Raw genomic sequence first — 14,880 nt, 5'->3', positions numbered from 1 at the left:
TAAAAAGGACGAAAACAGTGAGAGTGTTTTATTATCAAATATATAAAAACTGTTAAACTGTCTTTTAATTAACCAAAAGAACATTTTGGTGTGCTTTAACGGATATTCGCGCATTTTACTGCAACACTCCGTTTGCTAAGAAGTACTATAGTAGTGAACCTGCTTGCTACAACATACAGGATTTGAAGAAGGATCCAGTTTTTTTTAGGAATGACAGTTCTCGGATGCAAAGCCAACCCTCGCTCCCTTGGGGTAGGGCTCAGGGTTCGCTCGTGGGTCCCGAAAGTTTTTGGTGTTTCGGAGGGCAAAAGGGACAGTTTAGAACTAAAAGTATGATTCAGCTAGTCAAAATTCTAATTTTATGAAAAAAAATATTGGTGTGATTTTTTTTTCAGAAACCGAAGGGGGGAGGGTCAGGAGGCCCCTAACCCCCATTAAATTGGCCACTGAACATCCTACCATGTCTTAATAGAATAAGCTTAGTAACTGTATCACACCCATCACGACATACATATGGAATTTATTATTATCCTAATTATTTTGTATTATGGTAGACAAATATGGTGTCATAAAGAGGCTTTATCAACAGACCACCCTGCAATGATGTAAGGCTCAGGTTGCTTACATCTCAGGAATGACAGCCACCAACATACACACTAATTTTGTCAGTTAATAATTATGCCAGCTACAAGTTCACTTCAACCATAAAAAGCTTTTTAAAATAATTTTATTTCCATCAGATCGACTTAAAAAGAAAATATAATTCTACATATGTATAAAGAGCGCTTGGATCATTTGCTCATACAGCAAGTTATACGAATGAATGCATGCATAATTACTAACCATTTCTTTTTTTGTCAAGCACCTTCCCACTGAAAATTAATTTGCTAAGAAAGAGACCAGCTCTAGATTACATTACTTTCTTTTGTTTTCAGCTTAAATGTTCTCTTACTGAATACAGCAAAACCACTGGAAAAGTACCCACTGTTGTATCATACAGTTTAACTGAACTTAATTCTTAGATATATAATCAATTTATCAAAAATATTTCAGGTTTCACTGGTATAAGCTATTCGTTTATAGCAAATCTATAACCCCCAAGTACCATACTGCAAAAAACACCACTTTAAATAATATCGTTTTTTCGGTTATCATATTGTTTCTATACTTTTCTTAAACACGAGTCATTATAAACAATGTCTCCTTATTTACCCAAAGGAACATTAATGAGGATTGGATTTAACTCATGTTGGGGATATTTTTGTCAGGTGGAACAAAATTTAATCAAAACCATCTGGTTATTCTTGAATTTAAGCCTCTGTACTAAAATAAAATAATGTTTATTTGAATAGAAACCGTTATCTAAGATTAACTCCTCAAGATTTGATCTGCTTCAAGGTTGATGAACTGAAAAGGCAGGATGGAGATTCCTGGAATCAGGCACATTACACACTAATTGGTAAGATATCACAGATCTGTCTATTGTGGCAGTCAAATCATCCAGGACAAAAACTGTTTAATCAATGCACATTCTGGAATCACCATGGTCAATTAACCTAAGATTTTTATGCTGTTTACCACATTTGCAGCAAGATATGGCATTTCACTAGCATGTCATAATGATCTTTTTAAAGCAAAATGATCTGCATTTTGTTTCTGACCACGGATATGATAAAATAGCAATGTGGTGCTGGCACTTACACAAGTCACATCATATAATACAAGCACAACTATCCACATCAAGCATGTAAGAAAAGTATAAATATGTACCAATTCAATAGGCCAGGCCTTTAGAAGGACCCACTAATACGGTTGTATACCAATGGTGACAACAATGAGAACTTTTGCATAATCTTCCTAAAGTGGGAGAAGCTCTCAAGTGTTTATCAGTGCTGCTAAAAGCCAGAAAATTGGTTATAATAAATGTCAGTGACAAATGGATTAGTACATCATAAATATTCCAATATACATAACAATAAATTTATTATGTAAAGTGTAAAAATGTCAATCATACTGGTATTAATAAAGGTGTGTGCTGCTCCCAGTGAACATCATCTATGTATCTAGATCATTTTTTTGTATCAGAGGATACCCAGAAATAGTGCACCTTTTGCATCAATCACCTAATAAACATGAAACTTGTCAAATTTTGAGCATAAAGTACATATCTACTATAATGTTTGTCTCACAATAGATCACTGCCATGACTAGAAAACACCTTTATGTTTAAAAAAATTATTTTTTTGTAAAAATTAGAACAAGTGAATTCTTGTCAAAATTTTGAAGGGCATGGAGGCACTGTAGTTCTGAGACATGGCATGCATGCACTTTCCTGATACTGAAATAATTTCCTGGAATAATTCACCATCTGTCTTCATAAAATAAAATTATTTTTTTACAATAATGAATTTGAAAATCAACAGAATACCATTGTTTTTTAAACTCCCATTTTAAAATCCTGATTAATGGGCATTTTTTCATAGTATTCATATATACATGTCTGTATCCTGTTGTTATATGTTCTGTCAGAGAGCCCTGGAGACTATGCAAGTCTTCCAGCTTTGTGAAAGGCATACAAAGCACTGACTGTAGCATATTCCTACATTTCTCAAATATGAGCCACTATTTACTACTCAGTCGTTCATCTTGATTGTCTATACACTGTCATATCTGTTCAAAGCTTCCTCCAACTTGGTGGTGATCTGAAAGACGACACCATTTCATAAATACTCAGCCAAAACATTATTTGGAATAAAAAAATCGAGTTAATTTCACTTTAAAATGAGTCAATTCTAAACAAAACAAGTAAATATGAGAACAGTGCTCCAAGATTTGTTTACTTAATGTTGCATTATTTTGTTGTTAAATCAAGTTGAATGGATTTCAGACAGCAGACCTCACACATCTGCCCTCACACCATCCATTACCTTTTTATGAAACTCAATCTGTGCTTTGAGATAATTCTGAAACATCATCTTGTAGTCGACTGCCCTTTCATGCTGGAAGTGGTTGATTTCTGCCAGAACAGAATAAGACACAATGTCTCCCCTCTGGACCACAGCCTGGTAGTCCGACTCACTCATCTTCCCTTCTTCTTGGCTCTTTTGGCACTCTCTCACCTTAGTCATTGCAGCCTTAAAACATCCAGACATCATAAATTAGAGATACATATCATTACATATCACACATTATTTACTTTCAATTAGTTATACAGTATTTATATGACACAATAGTTCACTTTGCTGAAGATCTTTAGATACGATAGGTAAATGTTTTCCTCAATTTTCCACAGATTCAAATGTCAAGTATCCAAGAACTAATTAACTTCACAGGGGTAAATACATTATACTGTGGATTAAATAATGGTTAATTATGAAAGTTTAACTTCTTGTACAGCACTGTATTTTAAAATGTTTTCTGAAGAACATATACTTAACCTTATGTGTTGTTAAGACCTCTGGAAATGCCTGCAATATTCCTTTGTATTCATGGAGTGTTTCTATGACAGAATAGGAATCAAACTTTGGCTGAAAAATAAAACATGTACACATTAAGAATAAGTGCACTTAAAAATACAACCAATTAGAACTGTGACATCCATAATGAAAATAACTATAATTTACCTATTTTAACTCTTTTGAGAGTTCATGAGAAAACAAGTTAATAATTGCTTTTAAACATGATTCACGAGAAAACTGCCAAATGATCAAAATCTAAATTTTTATCTAATTCACCTGTTGTTCAAATAGACCTCCTATTTCATCATAGGTTTTTCCTGTATATTTTATTGCATCTGTTAAGGGTGCAGAGTCTGAAAGAAAACAACAGAAAAATCATTTTAAAAATTTAATAAATCACATGACATTACAATCTAATTAAATCATGATTGTCATCATACAAAAATGCACCAAAAGATTTTACTTACAGGACTCATCAGCCATTTCAAAGGAACTTGCCAAATTTGTGATTGAATTGCCAATCTTTTGGAATTCTCTCTTGAAGGCTGCAATAGCAAACATTAAGATTCAGTATGTGTTGTCTTTTTTAAATCAACCATCTATACAATAAAAACTAGACCTTTACATTTCATTAAGGAGTACGGAAGTGCACATTCATATGATCTGCTCAGGTTTTTAAAACATTAAGTTAATCAATACTTTCACTCTAAAATCCTTATAATAAGTAAACTTTCCCAACTTCTAGTGCCACATTTTCAAGTTAAGATATCTTACTAAATCTTGTTACCACCTGGGAAAGTTGATAAAAGACATGAAACTTACGTCCTTGGTGTTTTCTAGCATTATCTTGAAATACATGCATCAAATGCCGACAGCCATCTTCCATGTTCTTGGTAAATTTTCCAAATTCATCTATTTTTGCTTCTCTAAAAGAAAACAGAATATTGATATGTTAGGGGTTGATCATCAAGGAGATATATTACTCTTTTTGATGGACAGCTGGGTGTGGTGGCAAGGTGTGGAAAACCTGGGCAATGTGAAATTTAAAGCAGTGATAAATAAAAAATATATTTCCAAGCTCTAGATGTGTGAAGCTGATACACATTTGGCTCCTCAACTGAAAACTTACCTCATATGCTACTTATAATATGAAAAGAAGTCCAGTTTTTGGTGCAATTCAGCATTTGTGAAAATTTACCAATTTTACTGGATGGGAATATTAAGTATTTACAAAATGAGACATCAATGGCACCTATCAAACAAACAGTACATAATCACTATGTATAGGGCCTGTTTCACAAAAAAAATCTTTTTGTTTTTGTTTTTGGCTTTGCTTAAGCTGTCACATTTGGATAGCCAATTGCATTTAAGTGTTTCATGATAGTTCTTACTGCAGAATATGAGTTACAATCTTGAAATTATATATCTGTTCATAACTGAGAAACTTGATCAATCAAACTGAGTGACACAATGAATACCGTTCAGAAAGTATTCTATATGAAACAATAAATGTTGTATATATTGTCAGTGGGTAACTGAAGCTTCAGCCTGCTTCCTTACAGCATAAGATTTTGGTCTATGAACTGATATTTGGCTAAAAATTGAGGCAAATAGTATTTAAGATTCTTGTGAGATTCAAAATTTCTTGGTAGCCTTTGCTAAGACCAGTTTTTCACTGTTGTTATTTTGTGAAACAGGCCTTTGAGGATAAAACTCAGTGACAGACACTCTAGAGGTTCATTTCTATTAACCAAAACTGTATAGTGATATTTGTTTTTTACTTGTCATGTGCTACTACCATTAAAATTAAGACAATCTCTGTTATGTTTAGAAGAGATATATAGTTGTAAATAGTAATCTTATTAAATTTTGATCAGTATAAAAAAAATTCATGTTCAAATGTGGTACATAAATTGCCAAATTTCTGGGATTTTACTGGCAATGTGAAGGATTGGGATAATTTGTTTGGTTGCATAAATACTCTAAGAAACGGCCATATAAACAATAAAAAGCACTTCTAAAAAATTCATACAAAAAGGAGGAAATATGACCTAAACAAAGGGTAAGAAGACAAGCAATTTTATTGAAACAATTTTGATGGAGCTTTACATGAACACCATACATATACTTTGTATACACCAAAGAACAGTTTGTTATCCATGTTACCTTTTCTGTAGTGAAGTGAACATTCTGAAAGGATTCACAACACAAAGGAGTGACATACTTGCATACATATATGAACATATAAATTTCTAGCTTAAAAAGATAACAGATAAACTTGGCAAAAATTAAGTAAAATAATTTTCATGCATGTGCTTGAAACAAAATATTGATAATGGTCTTAAAAGTCATATTCCATTTTGAAAATTTTTCTACAAGGCACCATAGCAATACATAAATACATTGAGTAAATTCTATACAAGACTTTGGTGAGTGAGTGAGTGTGTGAGTGTACATGTAAATGACTACTCACGTATCAGTGGCATCTAGAGGTTGTGGAGGCACTTGGATGGTGAGCATAAATTTTCCTCCTTGAAACTCATCCTTTTCAGCTTTCCTCTTCCCCTGCTTCCATTGCTAAAAAGGACAATTCACAATTGCTAAATATAACACAAGTCATTTTTACACTGTGAAGACCCAAGCAAACAATTTCTTATGAACATGCTTTAAATTGGAAAGAAAGACAAAAGTAGAAACACAATCAAAAACAAAGTATTTTCTTGAAAATAAATGATATAGAAACTGCACTGAATGCTGTCTTACTACATAAACGCATCAAAGTGTTCAATGAGGACATATTTCTAGTTATATTGTGATAGCTTAATTCAGGTTGTGCTAGCTTTACAGACCATGTAATAAGGGAGATAATCTAGTTCTGCCCACAGCCTTTGTAGCTAAGAAAAGTTCATGCCTTCAGATTTAATTTCTGTAGTTGGGTAATCACATGGCTGGAATGGCATGTGCTTTAATTAATTAATTAAGCTATCACATTACATGGTTGAAAATGTGCCTTCATACATATTGTAAGATAATAACAATTGTAGTTGTAAGATTTTCTGGCATGTCTCATTGTGTTAAAATTGTCCGTTATCAACATGTTGAATAAAGGCAGTTTAAAAGGTTTAGAAGTGTTTATAAGTGATATAATACATTAAACTGAACATGCAATCTGTCCCTGCTTATCAACCAATGATGATATATTGCCCTTTCACCTGAAACCCTCCCCTCCCAAATAAATAAATAATAAATATACTGATACATATATATATTGTAAACTGAAAAGAGTTATGAAAGATATTGCATAATTAATAAAACACAATTTCTTTTGACAACTAAAATTAGGATGAGTCATCAGTAATAATAAGTATTCTGAAGAAAAGCTTTGTAATAAATAACATAAATTTGATTTTGAATATTGTGATATGAGCAGATAATATGTGTAAATGTTAAGGGGAAGCAAATAACATTGCTGAAACTCATGTAGTACAATATCATTTTGAAAGTTCCGATTTGTACTTCAATTTTAATGACGTCAAAAAAGCTTTTGGCAGAGTGGCGCGCCTGGACTTGGATGGTGCCCAGGAAGTGAATCATTGGTACAGTCCTGGTCAACAAAACTCATGCAATTTTCAATAAAAGCAGCAGATATGCTGGTTGGCAAAATGTGACAGCAACATGTGTCCTGAGAAAACTAGCAGAGTTGGGCAAGTTCGTATCTTTCGAATGCATAGTAAAATAATGAATTGTTCAATAATTGCTAACATTCAAACATAGAAATAACAAAAAAAATACATGGTTAAGAACAACATGGCATGGAATAGAGAGCCAGAGATAACTCCATTGGTTTGGACCCATGCCATGTAAATCTGAAACAGTGGTACTCCGTGACACATGGCATGGAACTCAATTTTTGGAATAGAAAGACAAAAGGCATCATGACACACTACATACATTTAAAATGATTGGGACAAAGCACGGCCATGGATTTTTGGGTGGCAAGGAGTAAAGGAGAATAGAAGTTTAAGGCAGTAGCTGTATCAAAATGCCCCAATGACCACAAGGCCATGCTAATACTTATTACTGAGCCTGAGCATAACATAGCATGTACACACTATGGTATTGCTGTTGTCAATAAGCTGGGATTGTTACAAATGTGTGTATTCCAGATGGAACCACTTACCCGATTAGTACCCTGCTAACAAAGAAACAAAACTGTACAAACTTTTAAGTGATTTGGGCAATAGGATACTCACAATGTCTCTTAAATCTAATAAACTCACATCTCCTTATATACACAATGGGTATAAATCTGCGCATGCCACTTCACTTTCTTTATGATGTCATCAATAAAGCAATTTCAAAGGATGAAAAACATAAAATCACATCAAAACTAGAAATGATTTTTTATCATTTGATAATATATATTTGCTCATAGAATGACAAAAAAAAAAAAAAAAAAAAGATATACTTCTACCTCTACCTTCTATCTCTCACCTTTTCATCAGTGGTAGTTAGAAAATGAATGAAAGTTTCACTCCTGCTAACTACAGGATGTTTGACTAGACGATCTATCCACTCTTGTAACTGGCGCATCCTTTCTTGAATGAATTCTTCTTCAAAACGACCTAAGAATAAAGCACAAAACTTGGAGGCAAATTCCCAGGCATTTCAATTCTAAAGGAAAACATCATGTATACAAAACAGCAAATGACAAACAATCAGGATTGGAAAATGAACACTGATGAAATATTCCTGTAATTGGGAGTTTTGTTAGCATTAGCCTCAAAGATGCCTCACCAAAGCAAACCATTTCTTCTGATAGTTTTACACTTTTATTTTTTATTGTTACCTTAAAGTTTTCTAACTTGCAATGAAAAGAAGGAAAATTTATGAGGCAGTTTTTCAATATTCACAATGAAATATATTAATAATATATAAATAGTTTTAATATGAACTCTTTCTTATTATAACACCAAATACAAAACAGAAAGACAAATTGCACCAAAGATGGACTAGCATAGATGTATTTCAAGTATATGTAAAATATCCATAGAGCCCTGTAGGTACTGTTTTGACAGGTGCCCCTACCTGTGACCTGCTTGTCTGGTAAAGGTGGGACCACAATACATGGGAATTTAATCTCCAGTCTTTTATGCAACCAATCAAACTGTTTATATCTTCTGCTCACTTGAATTCCACTAAACTGAAACATGTGAAAAACAATTTTAATTCTTTGTCTTTATATTTGTTTAAAACACAATGATAATGAACATTATTGATTTTTTACAGCTACTAGCATAAAATAGGAGGAACTTTCATTTGTCATCAATATCTAATCCAAGTCTGATCACTGTCTAGGAGTATGCTCACCGTAGGTGTTATCTGGTATGCAATAAAACTTTTCATCCCTTTAAACTTGCTCTCCTTCTTTGGTGAGGCAACATTACATGTAAAGGGATGTGGGTTAGGCTCCCACATAAAGCCTTCACTTGTTTCCTGTAAGTAGTTTTATGATCAAAAGTTTGATTTCTTGTAAAATAAAAGGATATTTAAAGAGTGAAAAAGTGATTTTTATAAAGGTTTGTAACTCAATTTTTGTTTCAATCATCCAATGAAAGAAATAAGCATATACCATTTTAAGAAAAACCACATTTTATGAAAGATAATCCCTTTCTTGAAATCAGAATCAAGAAATTGCAACTCACAATTATTTTCACCATTTCATTTTCAGGCACCCTAGCAACTGAAGTTGTTCCTAACATAAAGGCTTCTCCACCAGTTTTGACAAATGTGGAAAATCTGAAAACAAATATAAACTCAATTATTTTGAATCAATTATTTTCAACATATCAAAATAATGACCAAAACTGTTTATTAGAAAATTAATCTTGGATTTTAATATATTAGATGTACATTTAAATATATAATTATGTAAAAACTATTGCCTTAAGGAAAAAAATTGCATTAAACTGGTTCCTCTTCCATTAATATAAATGTACACCCCTGATTCTAAACATTTTATAGGGATTTTGTTGCCCAAGGGCATTCATGTTACTAAAAAGGACTTAGAAAGCAGCTGCAGCTATTTTAAATGATGCACCCAAACTAATAAAAATACATACAGCACTTTTACTGGAATAACAAGTCTTGCTCTTTGAAGAATTGATGACGAAAACTCTTGCTAAGGGAGTGATTTAACACACAAATAAGTACAAACATTTTCAGGTTGTTTTTGCCTGAATGCTACATATTAAGAGTGGGTCAGACATATTCTAACTGGATTCAACATTTAGCTTTACAATAATATGAATGTAGAAAAAAATCAGTTTTTTTTCCAAATATGCCAACATGATTTCATTTTGATTTTTAGCAACAAATAAAATCTTTGCCTTCTTCTTTCAACTTAATAGTGTAGACAACATAAATTGTTTAGCAGAAAAGTGATTTATTCATTTACCTTTTACCAAGGCCAAAAAATAACAGACTGTTGGTTGCAATTTTCATTAGAGTGTTGCATTTTTAAGAAGCATTTCCCTAACTGCTGTGATGGCTGATAAACTATACATGTACAATCAATTGATGGCAACACACATGGTGCCTTTTAGCTAACAACTCATAACATACATCCTACCTGTTAAATCCTTTCTTTACTGTTCCAAATTTGGAAGGATCAGCCGACTGGCGATTGATTCTGGAAGATCCTGCATCAGCTTGGCCTCCCGTCTGGAGGGAGAGAGAGAGAGAGAAAGAGATAAATATCTTTAATGACAGACTGCAGAAGTTTGGGTTATTCTACATGTTTAATTTGTAAAAGTTTGGGTTATTCTACATGTTTAATTTGTAAAAGTTTAGGTTATTCTACATGTTTAATTTGTATCTGGAGAAAGGCTCCGTATCAGCTCAAATATCATCAACAAACACTGAAGCTGTGATAACTAACGTATGTTGGTTAGAATGTCTAAGCACAGCTCCCGCTTACAAAACAATTCAGATATCCAACCAATTGCAGTGTTCAACAGCTACCATGAAACAGAAGGATTTGGGACACTATCATACCTTCAAATCAAAGAAAAAGCCCAATATGTGAGATAAAACGGAGCACAAGACATTTGGCAGTTCTGTTTTCATTCAATGAAAAAAACAAACAAACAAAACATTCATTCATTTTTCTTACCTGTTCTGTTGTGGTACTTGAGGCATCATCATCATCATCCCAGTCATCATCCCAGTCATCAAAGCTTTCCTGGGTCTGAGGTATATTACTCCTATCTTGATTGTAGTCATGGTACTGCTGCTGTTGTTGTTGTTGTTGATGGTATTGTTGTTGCTGTTGTTGATATTGTTGCTGTTGGTACTGTTGCTGCTGATGTTGTTGTTGTTGATAGTTGTGCTGTTGGCCCGTATCCTGATAAGGAATATGGTGCATGGACTGCCTTGGTGCGTCTGTGGTATATTGTAAGGCATTGTCCTGTTCAAACCCTGGGGGTGGTGGAGGGAGGGGAATGTTGGGTTCTGGTACAGAGTCCACCTAGAATACAATTATACAGGCTGTCTCATCAAACGTCCTTTAATTTCAACATTTCGTAAGACTTGTAATATGCATGGTTATCTTAAATATATTAACATTGGTTGTGATTTAATATTCTGTATGCTTCAATAAAATTGTAAATATATGGATAAATGTAAATCAATTGCCTAATTGTCAAAAACCACGCAACTGACCATTTATTGATTTTGTTATCAGATATCATATATTAGGCTAAGCCTTTTATTACCTCAATCTCCACATAAGCCTCAGGAATTAAGCCCTGTTCCCCATGTGAATTCCTGGCCTCCCACCACCCTTCCCCTATGTCCTGAAAAGAAGGAAATACCTCCATTGAAACAAGTAGATATTATGACAGGCCTTTACAGTGTACTTTATCAAGAGAAAAATAGTGGAATAATTTTTCTTCAGTTATTATATATTTATTTTAATTTTTTTTTTTTTTTGCTTTGATAAGAATACCATGACTGCAGCAGCTTAATGATATAGCATTGATGTGTAGATTGCCATCAAATGCCAATTCTGTCAAACAATATATCAAAATAAATTTTGTCAAAAAATTATCTACCTAGTCTAAAATAGAATAACAGGTGAGCATTCACAATGCAATTCTATTTTGTATATCATTTATATTGTTTACTCCTTCTAAAAGGATCCTGTAAACAAGTATGAGACAAGTCAAATAGGCATTACTGACCAGTAATGAAATCCTACACACTTTCAACTTTGTAGTATATTTATACATCCAACTGGTCAAAAATTAGCATCATTATCAGCCTAAAATTGTACACAACTTCTCAATTATCATTACAGACATTATGTGGGGCACATGGAAGAGTGCTGTTTTAAAGTTAAAACAAACATAAAGTGATGAGGCTTTTATATATCCACTGAGCAAGTACCTGTCTGAGAATAGTCAGGACATCTCCTGCAGAAAATGAGATTTCTCCATTAACAGCTTCTCCCTGGAAGTCATACAGACCTCTTGCCTAGAAAAGAAATTATCAATTAATCAAAAATATGAACCATGGTTAATACTGTATCAGATTATAGTAATGCACATTTTGATCTTCCCACTTGTGCTCATTTAGAGAAAAAAGTCAATAATCATATCTGAATATCATGTAAACCTATTTTTCCAGAAAACAAATTAAATATCTTGGTCATGTTAAATATTTAAGCAAATATCATTTACAAAGGCATTGTCTTTTTCATTTATCTCTTATAGATCAATATCTTGCTGTTGTTCTCTTGTTAATGTGTTTGAAGATCAAACTCAAACATTACTTGATTCTCATCTAGAGTGTGCTTAAAAATACAATCTACGGCTGTTGGCTTATTAATCCCATTATTTCATATGATAATATTTTGGTACTTATCTAGTCGATTATCTTACTTTAATAGTATGATCCCATACTAGTAAACACCATAAAATTATCAATCCACTATTTTCATCTGGAGCATGCCTAAAAATAATCTGGGGCTGTTGGCTGCTGATTAATCTCATCATTTAATATCACTGTGGGTACGTACTTATCTAGTCAATAATCTTACTACATATGATCCCATGAACATACACGTCATAAAATACATACAGCTCCAGGGGAAAAAAGATAAATAATATAGTGCTCAACGAACAAACACAATTATCTTCCTACTGAACCATTTATCTTCATAGATCTATAATCATTAGCCCAGTAAATGGTCATTCCTTGCTGCCAGGTCCAGTCTGACCAAAACACCGCATAATGAGCCTTAAAGAACATCCCAACCCATCCCAATATATATAGGTCATGTGCCAGGGCATCAAAATACAATGATATATCATCTAAACATTGTCATTTTTCTTAATAAGATTGAAAATAACGAACTAACCCTTTATTTATCAATAATTATAATAATAATAATAAATAAATAAATAAATAAATAAATAAATAAATAAATAAATAAAAAGGAGAAATATGCTCAGTTATATCTGAATGTAACCATTTGATTTTGACACAGATTAGAAAACCCACTAATCATTTACACCTAGTCTTAACAAGATAAACTTCAGGTGACTCCATACAAAACACATTGCTGATAATATTCCATACTATTAAAGCTAATCAAGAGTGCATATCTTAGGTGCTACATCACTTATGAATTTGGCAGCTGCTGGCATGGAGTGTTAGCAAAAGATATTACAGGGGAAAAATAAGATATTCCATAATTTCACAGAATACACCATTCATGGACTAATTTTTAGTCTTACATAAAATCAAATATTCAATTAAATTGCCTTTATATGCTTTAGTCAAAATATTTTAAGTTTTTAACTTAAAGATCATGTTACTGTCCCAACACATGGAAATGTGGTGAACAGGTAACTATTTACAATGGAATGTTAGTCCCAAACACCTACATGCCATCTGTTAATGTTAAATTAACTCAGTGAAAATTTAAACTTTATACATGATCATTTATACATCAGCTGATGTACTTTGACCCCCTCTGTATATGTAGTCAAGAATATAGTACACAGTGCCAGTGTACTGGTATTTCCTGTTTAGATGAACAGTTTCATTAGCTACATGTATATATTTGAAAAAGAAAAAAAAAAAAAACTCTATTGGTCATTTCCTGTTTTCCTTGTACCCCAAGCATTTTATGCAAACCGAAAGACACTAAGTGATTTAAACCGAAAAACATGAAGTGATTTCAATTGTGAATGATAACATTTTCAACTTACAATCAGAGGATCAATAAAGAACATTCTACCAACAAATGTCCCTTGGCCATCTTACTAAGGCAATTATTTGCAATATCCCAGTCTACAGTGACAGCAGAACTAAAATTCATATGCTGGCAATTTTTCATGTTTTTGACGTACTAAATGAGGGCATATACAACTGCAAAGTGATGATCAGCTACTGCATCAATTTGGATTCAGGGGATCTAATCTCTTTTGCCTATCTCTCACCTGTGAACACTGTGAATAAGGCATATGTAAGAATGATCATCTGCTCATCTACAAGGTATGCCATCATGAAATCATATATCCTCTGAAGTCTGCCACAAACAAGTTGGCCACTTTCTTGTCAAATGTGTTAAAAGTGTTCTTCATTGGATGTATGACTTCAGAGTGGCATTTCTGGTAGACAAACAAATAAACCTTATTCACAACACTGTCAATGGCAAGATTGGTTGGCTTTTCAGCAGTGGATGTTATGTATAACACGGGCGCAGTGTTACGTGCCACACAATTTATTTTCTAAGATACATAACAGTGTACAACTGGAGGAGGTAAGAGGTAAAAATAGCGTTTGAGAGCCACCGAAGATTAAAATTTGATCTCAAAAACCAAGAAAAAAAATTAAATGTTATTTTTAACATGTCAATATATTGCATATACATTGTGTACAATTTCTCAAATATGTCACTTCCACCTGACAAATAGCTTCTGTCAATCAGTGAGTATGAATCATCATTTTCAAAGACCCAGTCACTGGGCTTCATGATTGAAATGTCAAGTCTCCAGTCAAGGATCAACTATCACTGAAGGCAATTCGCTAACAGGTGCCCTTTGAACTTTTAACCAACCCCAGGTAATAAGGAGAACATGCTTGCCACAAAACATATCATTCCGCCTTTCTATGTAAAATCTTTTACGGAAAATACGACGCAGTTGTAGTAATACCCAACAATTTCAAGAAGTGGGCCGAGCCTACCTGCACAAGCGCCATATTGCATTTCTGAGTCGGTGTCACCTTCAGCGTAGCCAAGGTTTCGAATAAATCTAATGTGTCATGAGAGCATATAAATTAATAAATCTATAAAAAAACAAATACGCCATTCAGTTAAAAAATTTTAAGCGGAATTGAAACAGTTATCTTT

General features: G+C 33.2%; 1 protein-coding gene across 2 annotated transcripts; it reads right to left on the bottom strand.

Moving 5' to 3' along the window:
- Nucleotides 1-710: 710 nt before the first annotated feature.
- Nucleotides 711-14,804, bottom strand: LOC106151671 (sorting nexin-33). 2 transcript variants are annotated; one of them, XM_013525039.2, is made up of 17 exons: nucleotides 14,715-14,804; nucleotides 11,907-11,993; nucleotides 11,234-11,314; nucleotides 10,633-10,986; nucleotides 10,090-10,181; nucleotides 9,164-9,257; nucleotides 8,829-8,954; nucleotides 8,547-8,661; nucleotides 7,953-8,083; nucleotides 7,639-7,650; nucleotides 5,932-6,035; nucleotides 4,281-4,384; nucleotides 3,926-4,003; nucleotides 3,735-3,811; nucleotides 3,438-3,527; nucleotides 2,928-3,134; nucleotides 711-2,702 (listed from the first exon to the last, which is right to left on the bottom strand). In XM_013525039.2, the coding sequence occupies exons 1-17, from the start codon at nucleotides 14,727-14,729 to the stop codon at nucleotides 2,655-2,657; spliced, it is 1,815 nt and encodes a 604-aa protein (XP_013380493.2). In that variant the 5' UTR covers nucleotides 14,730-14,804; the 3' UTR covers nucleotides 711-2,654. The 2 variants fall into 2 exon arrangements, with proteins under 2 accessions (XP_013380493.2, XP_086851491.1); XM_086995365.1 differs by lacking the exon at nucleotides 7,639-7,650 and having other exon boundaries at nucleotides 14,715-14,773.
- Between the last annotated feature and the right edge of the window lie 76 nt (nucleotides 14,805-14,880).

The sequence above is a fragment of the Lingula anatina genome, chromosome 1 (genome assembly GCF_051362555.1).
Source record: "Lingula anatina isolate TDL-2025a chromosome 1, LinAna3.0, whole genome shotgun sequence".
In the NCBI taxonomy this organism is placed as follows: Eukaryota; Metazoa; Brachiopoda; class Lingulata; order Lingulida; family Lingulidae; genus Lingula; species Lingula anatina.
This window is presented reverse-complemented; position numbering and strand designations above follow the sequence as displayed.

Coding starts and splice junctions, on each gene's coding strand:
- LOC106151671 (XM_013525039.2), bottom strand. Junction 8,662..8,828: donor CATACCAGATAACACCTACG/GTGAGCATACTC, acceptor CACATGTTTCAG/TTTAGTGGAATTCAAGTGAG. Junction 4,385..5,931: donor CCTCTAGATGCCACTGATAC/GTGAGTAGTCAT, acceptor GTTTTCTTTTAG/AGAAGCAAAAATAGATGAAT.